The following is a 14,120-nucleotide window of genomic DNA, read 5'->3' on the forward strand; positions in this document are numbered from 1 at the left end:
TTCTTGTGAAAGCTGTGATTTTGCAGAACACCCACACAGCTCTCTTCCGGCCCGACTGACATTAGTCGGGGTTCTTGCAGCATGTATTAAAAAAAAGTTGCGATCTGTTAGAGGGCTAATTTGCATATTGCTTCCCTGTGCGATACCAGCATTGCGAACGCGAGCACTGCGACGGGGAGTAACAGCCGCTACGCTGTGCCTCCGAACCGCGTGCATGTAACAGGAGATGAAGGAGTGCCCTCCTCAGCTGCCCGAGACTGCTGGCTGAGTGGGGTGAGGGCAGGGTTGCGGCCTTCCCCAGGGAGGCTGAGGAAGGGCTGGGACTACGTGAGGTGGTCGGAGAGGCTGCAGAGGTTTCAAATATGGCCTCTAGGCAGAAGATGCAGCCGTGTGCTGTTTTACACAGCAGTTCGTCCTGTATCTGGACAGTGTTTTGAGGAGGCTTGCAACTTGTTGATAACAAGAGAAATACCTGTAAATTCTTACATCCAGTTTAAGTTTAAATATATGCACAAATTTGCTGAAACATGCATTGCCTTTACAGTTCAGGGAAAAAAAAGAAGAAGATCACTTTGTCGATTTTAAATGCAGCGTGTCATGTGAAGATGTCAACTGTCTGAAGCCAAATTGTTTTTATTGTTTTATTTCTCATAACATCCAGTAATGCAGTAGATGAATATCCCTGGTGTGATGCTCAAGCTTAATGCACAGAGAGAGAGAGAGAGATAGAGAGAGAGAGAGAGAGAGAGAGAGAGAGAGAGAGAGAGAGAGAGAGATCACACAAGTGCACATTGCTGCTCAGCCTGTGTCATGGAGTAATATCTGCTGACATGGCTAAGGGAGGCAGCCTGCTCCTACCATCTGGCTGGATGCAGTCTCCATGGCAACCCCCTCCTTCTCCTTGAAAGCTGAAGATGACTGTCTTTACCTCCCCCCACGCGACACTGTAAATAGTGCCTGACCCTCAGACTGCTTTGGCTCATTGTCTCTCACCACACGTTCGCTGCTATCCCTCCATCATCCCTCCATCCTCAGCCTGGTGCAGTGACTCATCGCCTCCCTGACCTCTGTCGGCGTGTGATGCGGGATTACTCTGGAACACATCGGTATTAAACAGCACAAAAACCATGACAAAGGGGGAGGGTGTTTCTTTAATGCAGACAATTTGGTTTGCCTTTCGAAGGAGGAGGCGCAGAGGTATTTGAGAAGCTGCGTCTGCCCTTTATTTAAGATGAGGACGCTGGAACTGCCCTGTTAGTGGTCATAGGTCTGTGTATAATTAACACGCAAATAGTTGGTGCTGTAGACTCGATCCCGGGTAATACTGTCCGCCTTAAGCCATTACTGGGCGTTGTACTGAGCCATGTCTCTGCAGGAACGGGAAGCAGCAAAGGTCTAACGAGATGTTGCGCGTTATCAGAGCCTCTGCATCCCATTGGACAGTGTAACCCCGCCCAGTGCTGCGCTGTCCAATCACTCGGCACTTTACGCTTGTTCCCGCCCTCATGGCCCTCCTTTGAGCCCATTCCGCCGTTTGCTCCCAGTGTCTCCCACAGAGAAAGGGTTACTGGTCGTTGTGTCGCCGCTATTGTTCCTTTCTGTGTAAGACGGGCAAACTTTGACGGGATGTTGGCGCTGCGTTAATGTTCGACGGACGTCCACGTGAGTTATTTGTTTTTTCTTCTTTCCTTTTCATGCCTCTTGTCACATTAGATTCGCTGAATGTGAATTTTTGGAGGGGAGACCGAATAATTCCGTGTCCGTGTCCGACGTGGCTCTTTAAGGGCCAGCGCTCGCCCCGGCGCTGTAAATGGCTCGTTTGATGGTTAGCGTGCGCAACCCTGAAGCTGGAGACATTAGCGCAAAACCAGGCGCTTCCCAAAGGTGGACAGCTGGTGTCCACACATCGCTCTGACTTTAGAGGGCAACAGTCCCGTTGCAAATGCATGGCCGTCCTTTCCAGTGCGAGGTCAGCTGTGTCTACGTATCTTATTCCAGTTCACCCGTCCTGTCGGGCGGTGCTGCAGCTGAGAAGAGACCCGATCTCGGCCAGCAGGATGGCGACTGCAGAGATTGGCTGCTTTATTATCGAAGTGTAACGCCAAGCACGATGCGTAACGCCACGCACCAGTGTGATGGTGCTATGACCCTGCGCTAACGACGCGTTTTGGAGTCTGATCTGGACATCGAGCTTGGAGCAGGGGTCTCCAAGTGAGCGGCAGCGCATTTAAATAATGGTATTACTTTAGAGTGGGATGGTAAAAGTGCCAAAAATATATGGCGTTTCACATTAAATGCAGGATGACAGACCGGTCTTTCATTCGGTGTAATAAACATTTTGTGTTTTCCAAATCAATGTGCTTTTTTTTTCTTCTCCTTTTTGATGTCTGTGCCGTTTTATATGGCGACAAATGTGGCGTGTGACCCAAGGGGTGTTGACATAGGGGTTCATTACCGCTACTCTTCTCTTAAGGTCACTTTTTTTACATTAAGGGCTGGTTTGGCAATTTCTTTTCCAAGGGTGTCGAACTCGTATTCACTTAACAGCATGCACACGAGGGGGGCATGTACCCGGTCCCTGACACCGTTTTTAAATAGTATCTTTAAATGAGCTATGAAGTTATATGTAAAATGTACATTTCTCAGCAGGGCAGGCACAACTGGTTGTGTGTGACCAAGAGTTTTTAAAAATTTAGCAAATTTGTTCACACCATGCTGCTAGTTTTTGTGCCCCAACCTTTTGCCCTAAAGCCAATGGATTAGTTCATCTTCACCTTGCACACAAGGCTGACGTCTCCTTTTTACTTATGTTTGCGACAATAAAAACGTGGAAATGCGCTCCCACAGTGCCCTTTTAAAACATCTTAGTTCTTCCTCTATCCAAAGTTTGTGCACGACGCTGCTTAAAAAGTGTAACCAGACCATAACAGGCATTAGTATGATGTGTTGTGATGCCGCGCACAACACAACCTTCTCTGATGGCATAGACTTGGCGTAAATCACCTTCAAACAAGCACAAACCTGGTCTGTTTTCATTAATAAAATAAAAACTGCATGTCCACTATTCTTGTTATGGTCATGGCCTGGGTAAACCCCCCCCCCCTCCAAAGAAAATGCAAGAAAAAAATCATTAAAGCTCATTAACTCGTACTGCAGTCTGGATTACAACACTCATCAGGCTAATACTCGTAGGTGAGCCTTATATCAGACACGTCAGGTCTATTTTTTTTTTTATTACCAACCACAAAATGTTATATATACAAAGTCAAACACCAGTATGATGTATGATGCAGTAAACAATATAAATAACCTGGTCACATAAAAATGTCTTCCAGGAACCTTCTCGCAGATTCCAAGGAACAGACAGCTCGGCTGTATTTTTATAACTGCCATTTTCATATCTACTGACCACCATGGACAGTGGATGTCTAAGTGCAGAAACACATTTCTCATAAGGCGGAACTGAGGTAGCTCTTAGCCTAAAGCAAGAGTTCAGAGAACCAGTAAGTGTAATGCCTGGACTAAGCAGCTACTCCTGGATATCAGTCCAGGAAATCTTGGAAATGGGTATGCGCTGGGCAGATTGACAAGACACCAGCCCGGCCATGGACTTGCTCACAGACAGCAGGTGTTCCATGCCCTCTTAACTGAAGCGTTTGCCATGAATGCTTCCAATTAAGAGGTGCTGAAAAGGTTGTCAAGACCACATACACGGATGGTGAAGTACATTTTCCAGCAGACCTTGCGGAAAACGTAGCACCACAGAAACGGAATCCTGTGTCAGGTTGCCTTTGTTAGCTGCGCAACAATAGAAATACATTCTTTCCAGTGCCTTGGGTGTTTGGATTGCAGGCAGGGAGCTCCAATATACCAGACAGTCACTTAGACTGCTCACTCACCCCTCATGAGGTGTGGCTCCTTCCCAGTCGTGATGAAATGTACTTCCGGAAAGATTTTTCCTGGTGGGTCTCTTTGAAAGGACAACAGCTTAGGAATGCATGGTAACTCTAGTAACTCTCTGCAGGACAGGACAGAGTCACAGAACTAAGTCGTGCACAGCCGTACTCTGACATTTTGACCTTTCCCAAGCAACAGCAGGAAGAAGGGTGCATGTTGTTTTTTTGTTTAACAATCATATTTACTTTACTTGCCACATCCTGCGTCATGCCACTGAGTGACTTTGTTGGTTTACCGTCTTGCTTCAGAGTGTTCACAGCTTTGTGGTGTCTGTGGAAGTCAGTAGGAATGTAACAGGACGGCACTTCTTCGCTCCTCCCACAGATATCATCCTGTCCAGGCTCAGCCAAGCCCAGCTGCACAAACCAAGGCTTTTCAGCTCAGTTACAAAAGTAGCCGGCGTCCTTACTTTTGCCAGTGGGAAAAGGCCGGTAACGGCGAAGAATCTCACCTTGTTTCTGGCAAATACGATTTTCAGAAAATTCCCAAAGTATTAATTTTCCAAAGAATCATCAGTGGAATTTATTTTGTGGAACATTAAACATTCTATAAGTGCATTTGCTGACTTGCAAAGGACAGATGTTATGCTTTTGTACATATCATCAGGTAAAGAGAACTTGCTGTCAGAGACATGTTCTCTTCAGTAGGCTTTCAGCATATCAGTGTTTCAGTGAGGTTCCTCAGTGGGGACTTTCATGAGCTGGACGGTCTAGATACTGTTGAACAGGGGTCACTAGGCTTCTCTGGTACTGACCCCAAGCTGTAGTTCCCTACATGGTTCTAGAAATAAAACAATAATAAAAATAAATAATAATAATCATGATAATAACGTCATAATTGTGATGATGTTGATGATTGCCTTTCATGGGATAAACAGATGATCTATTCAGATATATGCCTGTATGGCACTATGAGTATTTATAAATGCATGTCATTCAGAAAACAGCGTGGTGCATAAAGCATGTTTGTCCTCTACTGCCATGTTTACTAAGTCATGAAACGTCAGGCCTTTATTAAAGGCACTGTGGTGAGACGAGATTGAGGTGTGAGACGAGCTTACCTTTGTTTGAGTGGCAGCTGGTGCAACCGAATTCTCGAGACACAAACAGGAGCTGAGCAGTACTCAGCAGTTTGGAATATTAAGACCTTGCAGAAAGTGTGTGTGTGTGTGTGTGTGTGTGGGGGGAAATGCTTGCTCCAAAATGTCTCACACGGATTCAGTCATGCATTACCCTTAGTTTCCATTCCTGCCCATCATCATATCATGGCAGTTTGCGAGACTCTTGCTCTGGCTCGCTCTTTCTCGGTGTACAGTCTAATACCATCTACTTTATGCAAACCTGCGTGTGTTTCTTTTGAAATGTAAAGCTCTTTCGCAGTAGTTCAGTGAGTGCAGACCATGCTTGTCTAGCTCTCCAGATATCCATTCAGGCTCTGGTCCAGATCCAACACACTTCACTATTAGAAGTGAAACAGTTATTTGACGTTGTCGGCAATGGCATCCTTCTGTCCGTGAGGTCACAGTTTGGCAGCTCGGTTTGAAATATAGCTATTACCTAAACACTCATTGCACTGGTTAACTCTAGTCACAAGTGTCACATTGTTTATTTGAAGCGTTTCGCAGGCTGCTTCACAAACATCACTTTCGTGAGCCTTAACTGGATAATTTTAGCATAAAATACGGTCCACTCTGTAACAGGCAGGTGTTGCCTCACCTCACCCTGGACCTGGAAACCGCTTTACACAATGTTCATCTTGTGCGCTAAAAATAACAATCAGTGGAGCACACTGAAGTCAGTAAAACCCAGTGTTAATACAAGTGTTGTTTTTATTAAAAACAACAAAAACAGCAACAAGACAAATCAACCGTGGCAACTGATTTTTATCTCATTCACAAGCCAGTGTGCACATAACACATATGAATAAACAGTTTCAGTTCCATTTATGGAATTTAGCTGACTAAACCACCAATTAAATTAAATACAATTAAATCCCTAAACAATTATGGAAATGAGCGAGAAGGTTTTCCCTAGCTAGTGGTTTTGAAATTATTTGCAATGTGAATTGAATGCAGTCAGTCTTTTTTTTTTTTTTTTTTTTTTTGTAATATGAGCTTTAAACCAACATTGAAAATTACTCTGCAAAGAAAAGGACTAATAGAATATCACCACTGGATTATTGCTGGAAACATTTCATCCATTTTAGTCTTTAGTTATTTTTAAGGTTCACGTCATGACTCTGACTAGTTCTGCATTGCAGTGCCATTACACAGTACAGACGGATTGATAAAACGCCCTTGAATGATTCTGTAAACAGCAGGAGCTGGTGGACCAGACTTGAGTTAATAGGCAGGAACAGATTCCGATCGGCTTTTAAGGACAGCAGAGCTGTGAGGTTGACCAGAGGGCAGTTCCATTCACGGTGGATAGGCAGAACAGAAGCCAAGGCGTCTCCTGCTGGAGAGGGCCCTCTGTAGCGGGCCCTTTGTAGCGCGCCAGCGCTCACTGGCCACTTCAGAGCACCGCGACAGAGCCGGAATTTCACACTTCAGGGGCTCCGGGACCAGAGAGAGAGGCACTTCCGAATGTTGGGATAAAAGAGACTTCCACCTTTCCACTTTTTTTTTTTGTTTGTTTTTGGTGATTAAATTACTGTGGTGTAACTCCAGCCGTTGTCTTTGATTTACGTTATTTACTTTGCTCCTTAAAGCCGACAGCGATCATATTATTGATCTTATTTTTTACACTCGAGAAGAGCTCGGTTGCTTAGAGACGCTGCTGCTGGGATGGACCCCTCCCTCCTGAACGCAGCACGCTGACTGCCGTGGCTCCGGGTGACACCGCCCCCCAGCCACTGACGGGCAGGAAGAACGCCCGCAGATCCGAATCCCAGTGGTAGAGTGAGAGTCTGTACAACCACAGCAGGTCCTTGGGGCTCATTCATCGTTGGCAGTCTAAACGGCATCTTAAAATAGAATAAACAGCAATTACAGTTTGCAAACTACATCTTGAGGATTGTCAGGTTAATTATTCTAAATATAGATGCAATTAATGAGAATAATGTCAGGATAGTAGGTGGTTCTGTCATCGTGGAGAGCCAAGAGGCTCCCTTGTCGTTTTTCCAGCTATATACAGTGAAAGGAAATAACATTCCTCCAGGACCGTGGTGCAACACACGAGAAGACCATAAGTGCAAAATCGTGTCAATGTGTGTAACGAGATTCTGTCGTCATGGTAGTGCATGTTAATAATCATGTTTATAATTTGGTGTTGTGAATGGTTTATTGTTATGCATGTTCTGTCAGTGTGTGAGTCACTGCGGCCCAAACTCCTGTCTCACCACACACTCCAGGCCAGTAGACGCATCTTACGTAAGACTCAGCGAGACAGGACTGCGATCTATCAGCGCGAGACACTTCTGAGGATAGGCAGTGCCCAGCAATCCAGGTTTCAACAGATGATATATCGACAATATCTGTACCACGTGCTCGTGTGCTCTCGCCAAAAATAAAATGCACTTTTCTTCTGGTGAAGAACAGTGCTTTTGGTTTTGGGGTACATGGCATTTCACCATGTAGGAGCCACTCTCATAGGAGAGTTTTTAACCATGCAGGCGAGCACTAGCCATCCATTTCTCACGATGGGCTCAGCACATGCACTCGCTCCACAACGGTAAGCCTGTTCCCGTCATTTGAAAGTGTGGTTTTGTTGGTCATATTTCAATGCATAATAGTGATAATATGGAGTAATATGGCATAGTCCTTTTTCCCCTGTGATCACACAACTTGAAAAGGGAAATGACTTGATAAATCGAAGCAGCCACTTTACAGAATGAACCGATCACACAGCTCGCCGCTATCGTCCCGCACAGACTCGGTTGGGCTGCGGGGGGTGTGGGGTGGGATGTTGCACCTGAGCCTAGCGCATGGAACAAAAGAGCAGGCCTTGCAGAGCAGATAACTGCCAACATGAGCTCTCCTCTGAATGGAAAGCGCCATGGTAGTCAGATTAAACTCCAGCCCAGCAGAGAACCCATTTATCAGGATGGCACATTGATGGGGAAAACTGAAGGGGTGGCTTCCCTGTTTTAAGACAGGAAGCACAGATGGCATTCCAGTATGATTTCCACACAGACTGTGCCTGCACATTTTTCACAGGCAGTGAATTTCGCTCCTGTTTTATTTTTCGTGCCCCTTACCGTTTGGCCGCGGGGATGGCGCGGACTAACCCGTCCGCTTGGCATGCAGTTGGCCGGCGGCGTTCCCTCCCCCAGCGTTCCTGCTCTCTGCCTGTGCACACATCCCTGATCATGGAAGGAAACTTCCCTTTAGTGGCCTTTGGTTCTGGAGCATTCAAGGACCTTTTTTCGAGGTTGCTTCTAGAAGGCCTGGGTCAGCAATCTGATGTAGGCACGAATGAGACTGGACGCAAACAGGCCTAATCGAGTATTTGTGGAATATTCACCTCTCCAGTCAGCACTCCGGATTTTTCAGTTTTTGGAAGAGATTTTCACAGCGGGTGTTTAGATGAGCTCACACGTGGCCCGGTGAGGATGAGCTGCGGGTACTGCGAGTCCAACGCAGCAGATTCCTAGGAGGGAAAGTCACGGCGAAGGTGCGGGTTCAGCCCGAACGTCTAGAGAGTCGCAGTGACGTCTGGAAACGACTCTCTGAATCAAGTGGAGCGGAATCTAGTTGGGTGAACCGAGGCCCCGCTGCAGGAACCTAGCCTATCAGGAAGGGGGGAGGCGGGCTGCCTGGACAAGGCCGTCTGCTGCAGTGCTCCTTGGTTACTGGGCCTGAGCATTGTTTGGTTTTCTGCCCACGATGAGACACACGAGAACCATCTCAGCCCATTTAATGCAGGGGGCTGGAACCAGCCAACGCTCACACACAGACAGCTGCCCTTTTATCTCTCACGCCTTCTCCCTCCTTCTCTCTCTCCCTCTCCCTCTCTCGCTTGCTCTCTCTCTCTCTCTCTCTCTCTCTCTCGTACACAGCCACACCAGCAGGACTTGGAGGAAGGAACCGCGAGGAATTTTAGGAAGTGCCATTTTGAGGCTTCCTGTTTCTCTCCTCTCTCACCTAGCAACACGGAGCTAGCAGAAAAGAGGCAGTACGCAGACCTCGCTTGCTCACAGCCAGTGAGAGAGTTGGAGAGAGAGAGATTTATAGAGAGAGCGAGAGCCGGCCAGTGCGAATGGTCTCGGCTGTAAAAGCGCTAATTAAGGGATTCGTTTTTCTTTACACCAACAAAGGAGCTGCCAAGTATGCCTTTTAGCCAAGAGGAAGTGATCGAGTGAACACGGCGCAGGGTGAGTGCGCACTTTTCCTCTGCTGTGCTGTCATGCCCCCAGCTGGGTCTATCCGTGATGTGAGCAGTGTCAGCGATGCTGGCCCGGATCACGCACGGCTCAGGGTGCGATTCCCCTCTCCATCACCGGGACACGTCGGCAGGAAGGCGTCGCGTGAGGCTCAGAGCTCCATTTTAATCCTGTGCATTTGGACAGTAATGACGCCGATTAAAGGCACGCACGGCTTACTTTGTACCTCGGGTCTAATGTGGAAACTGGCCTGCCTTTCAGGCTTCTGACAAGATTTATGGAAGTCACTCTTTTCTTTTCGGATTAGTTTGCCTTAAGAGATTAGTTTGCCTTAAGACAAATGTTTTCCTCCGAGGCTTTCTGCAGGAATTTAGAGAAATGTGGACGTTGCACAATACCTGAAGTACATCCTGCTGTTTTATTGGTAACACTGTTGTAATGGTTGTAATGTCATGGTAACCGTTGTAATGTCATGGTTGTAAGACCATGCCTGTAGTGCACAGTCCATTTAGTTTTTAATATAAAGCAACTTGGGTGTGATCGAGTCTGGCATAATTGATGCATACATGCTGTTAGAATGTGTTTAGCTGGCTGAGCCTCAGGGTAACCGAATTATGGTTTAGAGAATCACCATAATTCAGTTAGGCTGACTGTAGACTGTAGGATTAGCCTAATCTTTAAATTTGATCAATACCTTGAACCTTGTTTGGAATTGCTTTTCCACCAAATACTTACCAGTTCACTGTAAAATGGGAAAAGATTGTGTTGACACTGCAGACACAAAGTTGTTTTTGTGACTGCTACATTATTCTTCGCTCATTTAACATGTGTTTTGCGTTGTAGTATCTTTCAAATTATAGATTATAGCCTGAATTTTTCAAGACTCACCTAGCTAACAAGAACATACAACATGAGATATATGCTGACATGAGTTAGTTTTTTTTAAATTATTATTTATTTTTTTTAACAGGCTTGAATATGGGCTGATATGGGATGCTGGGTTATAGGGTTATAGTATGGCATGCATGGGGATTTAGGAAGGAAGAACTTTTCAGATCCGTACGAGCACAGCAAAGAGAAAAATGTTGAAGGTTTGTACGTCAGAGTATGACAACACTAAGGGAATGTTATCCACCAGCAGAACCAGCAAACATACGGGGAATGAAGGGGCACAAAGGCGACCCCCAAACAGTCGCTACCGCGGAGAACGCGGCCTCGGCTATTTCTGTAGAAAAAAACAGGCCTCCCACCCAGCATTCGCCACATGCCCAGTGTCACGGTAATGACAGCGGCACGTCCCAGTCCCAGCACAGCGAAACAAGACGAGGGCATCGGGTGGGGGAGCCAAGCCCCCACCCCCAAAGTCACTGGCAAAGATGCCTTGGCTGCGTTTAGCATGGAAATGCCTCCTCGGTTTCATTAATGCAAATAGTGCCTTCGGTACTGCAGCTTTGTAATTGGCATGCACAGTGTGTCACATGACTGCTTTTTTTGATAAATGCAGCTAGCTTTGCTGCAAATACACTTTGTCAAATAATTTGCAGACACAAAGCTTGTTGTTATACACCGAGTTATATAAAGATATCAGCATTATTCCACATGCCACTCTAGGATCAACCCAGTGCGAGAGAAGCGAGGACTCCACTTTAACAAAGTCATGTGGCATACCAGCGGTTTACCAGTGATTTAATAATAAATAGTTTAGAAGCGAGCCATAAGTTTTGTTTGGTGACAAACAAAAGTTTAAGAAATAGTTTTAAAAAACACATCTGGTGTCAAACTAAGGTGCTTTTCTAACGCACTTGAAACAGAAATGGAACACTGTTGGAATGCAGTTGGAAAAGTGACTAGGTGTATATGGAGCTGTTTCTGAGGAGTTACATAAGCTCTGTATCGTAGTTTCCAATGAATACTTTGATGATTTGGATTCTTAGAAGCTGCAGTGATCAGCTCCCTTGTCTGGCTGGGAAAAAGTCTGAAATACAAAACCGAACTTCCTTCATCCATATTGATGTTGTACCAAGAGGAGCACGGCAGGGTTTAACAAGAGAACACCACATGTTGGAGGCTGAGTCTGGAGCTACTCATTGGGGAGAGCAACTTATGTAGTAGATGAGTAGCTAAGGGGTAGCTAGGGGTTTTTGAGGAGGCTCAGTGTGTGTCTCTTCACTCAGTGTGACTGAGTCTGCTGACAGACAGATCAGATCCTGGACAGCAGTCCTGTGTTTGCCCCGAGTGAAATATGGGTGGCCAATATGGCCAAAATGTACCATCATCATAATGATGTGATGCTTAGTGACATCTTCAGGATATTTAGTTTCTCTGAGGTTTACTAACAAGTTGGAGCAGAGTCAATACACAAGAAAACAGTAGTGCCACATTCATAAAGATATTCTCTCTCTCTCTCTCTAAGTAGAATGCTTCTGAATTTGTAGGAGGAAGAACCAGTTTATATTTACAAAAGTTGTTTTCATATTTATTGCTTTCTCTTCTTACTACCTCAGAAGCTCTTTGCAAACATGGCTGAAGAGGTACTTGTGTTCGTTCTGTTTCTCTGGAAACTGTACTTCACTACGATTTTGAAAATCTCTTATTATGAATCTCTTACACTGAATCAGACCCTTGTTTCTATGCAGTTTTGCCTGTATGACACAATTCGTTGTTTACAGACTTGGTATAATTGACCTAAATTTTTATATTATATGCAACATGCATGTAATCTACAAGTACAGAGCCCTTGGTGTGCTCAGAAAAACACACTGTTACACCATTTAGCACAATAGCAGAAAATATATCATCATGTTGGGTTAATATTGGGTCAAATATTGGGATAATGGCTATGAATAGACCTGATCCGTATGCTGCTTGTTGGAGTGTTGGGAATGGGATGGAGTGTTGGGAATGGGATGGAGTGTTGGGAATGGTCTAGAGTGGGGGGCACAAGAAGCAGTAGGTGGTACACTCATGGTTTTACCCATAAGGGGGCTAGTATGGTTTCAAGTGAGTGGTGCAACGTGTGTAAGTGATTGTATCTCCAGGATATGAAAGTTACTGACAAGTGGCTTCCTCCCATGATTAGAGATTTCCAGATTTCCAGGACCAGGACTGAACCCCTGGCCCTTTCATTCCAGAATCAAAACACAAAGCATGCTTCAGGCATTAAAGTCACTTTAAAGGAGAACAATTTCTTCATAATGTAACCTAGTTATAATTTACCAGCAGCACAAACATTTGCCCTCACGTCACATCAAAGCGAACGTCCTCTCTTGCTGTGTCCACTCTGGCGTTTCTCTTCGGCTTCCTACTTGATGCTAAAAGTACAGCAGCCCTGAGATGCCTTCGCTCCTTTGCGCTCTGATTCACAATTTATCAGTGCCTCTTTTGTGTCTCTCTGCAGGCTGAGAGGTGCGTGTGCCTCCTCCTCCTCCTGTGAATGCCTCTCGCCATGGCGAAGCGCGAGCCGGGCAACACCAGCCCCGTGGTGCGGCAGATAGACAAGCAGTTCCTGGTGTGCAGCATTTGCCTGGAGCGATACCACAACCCCAAAGTCCTGCCCTGCCTGCACACCTTCTGTGAGAGGTACGCTCCACCCCTCCACCACCAGGGCGGCTGGCGGGCTGCCGGGTTACTGGGGCGCTTTTATTCGGTGCCAGAGTGGATTTAGCTGCCACATTGCCATATTATGAGAACATGTAGAAAAGCACCCACCATGACTGAACTACTGCAGGGATGGTCATATTTCTACTGCTTTTTGTATCGCTAGGACAATACATCACTGCTCAGATCTAACCTTTCAGCATTTACACACACGGCATATATTTGTCAGAATGTCAGCGTATCACATCCACTGTACGAGGACTTGCGGACAACTGAACATTTGTCGTCCGGCGAACAGAATGTTTGTTTGTAATTTAAGTCATTTGCAAACCTGCATTGCACACAGGCATTCCAGCACCACCATGTCGATTGCTTATTTTAAACCTAAAGTATGAGAAGTACGAGGTTTGCAAATCCAGAGAGTTTTAAAGTGCGACATGCAAAATGGCTCACCCCGCGGACCTCCGCGCCAGCTTCGAAGGGGATGGCGCTCCCGCTGCCTGGCGCTGTAGTTCACCCCCGACCCTCTGACCTCCACAGATGCCTGCAGAACTACATCCCCCCCCAGTCCTTGACCCTGTCCTGCCCGGTGTGCCGACAGACGTCCATCCTGCCCGAGAAGGGCGTGGCGGCACTGCAGAATAACTTCTTCATCACCAACCTGATGGAAGTGTTGCAGAGGGAGTCAGAGTGTGCCCAGCCCGAGGCCTGCGGCGCGCTGGAGTCGGCCAGCGCCGCTGCCTCTGCCCAGTCCCTCTCCTGCCCCAACCACGAGGGCAAGGTGAGGCGCCAGCCGCTCGCGTACCACATAAAGCCATTTGCCAAATGCCGTGATAGTATGAAAACTGAAGAAGAAAAAAAATAAAAATGGAACGACAAACGAAATAATCAAAGGTATTTTGCCAAGATTTGATAGTTTGTTTGACTGTTACAAATGACACTTTTTAAAAATAATTTTGGCATTTAATCATTAGTAAATGTGCTCAGAACAAAAACGTTGACCAGTACTAGGGAGGTGAGGCATATCTGGGGCAGGGGCGTGTTGCTGGGAGGGTTAAAGGGTTATTCCAAACTAAGTGTGGCTCTGACTAACACATCTAGACTCTGTTACTAAACAGAAATGGATTCACTCATGCGGTACTTGTAACAGAAATATTTTGCATATTATTACAAATGTGGAAAATGACATTATTGCACGCTTGGTTTAGTTCCCTGTATTTGTTTGTTCCCCGATGAGTCTCCTG

At 46.1% G+C, this 14,120-nt stretch overlaps 1 protein-coding gene across 2 annotated transcripts in view; it reads left to right on the forward strand.

Moving 5' to 3' along the window:
- Window positions 1-10: 10 nt before the first annotated feature.
- The window catches only part of trim3a (tripartite motif containing 3a), a 20,959-nt gene continuing 6,849 nt past the window's right edge, over window positions 11-14,120 (forward strand). The window contains exons 1-3 of one of the 2 annotated variants that reach the window (XM_027017945.3): window positions 11-1,662; window positions 12,677-12,858; window positions 13,417-13,657. In XM_027017945.3, coding sequence (XP_026873746.2) covers window positions 12,713-12,858; window positions 13,417-13,657 — 387 coding nt within the window. In that variant the 5' untranslated portion in view covers window positions 11-1,662; window positions 12,677-12,712. Of the gene's footprint in view, window positions 1,663-8,980; window positions 9,271-12,676; window positions 12,859-13,416; window positions 13,658-14,120 lie in introns of those variants that run through there. The other variant, XM_035533932.2, reaches the window with a different exon arrangement.

Source organism: Electrophorus electricus, chromosome 17 (assembly GCF_041902795.1).
Source record: "Electrophorus electricus isolate QZ-2024a chromosome 17, ASM4190279v1, whole genome shotgun sequence".
In the NCBI taxonomy this organism is placed as follows: Eukaryota; Metazoa; Chordata; class Actinopteri; order Gymnotiformes; family Gymnotidae; genus Electrophorus; species Electrophorus electricus.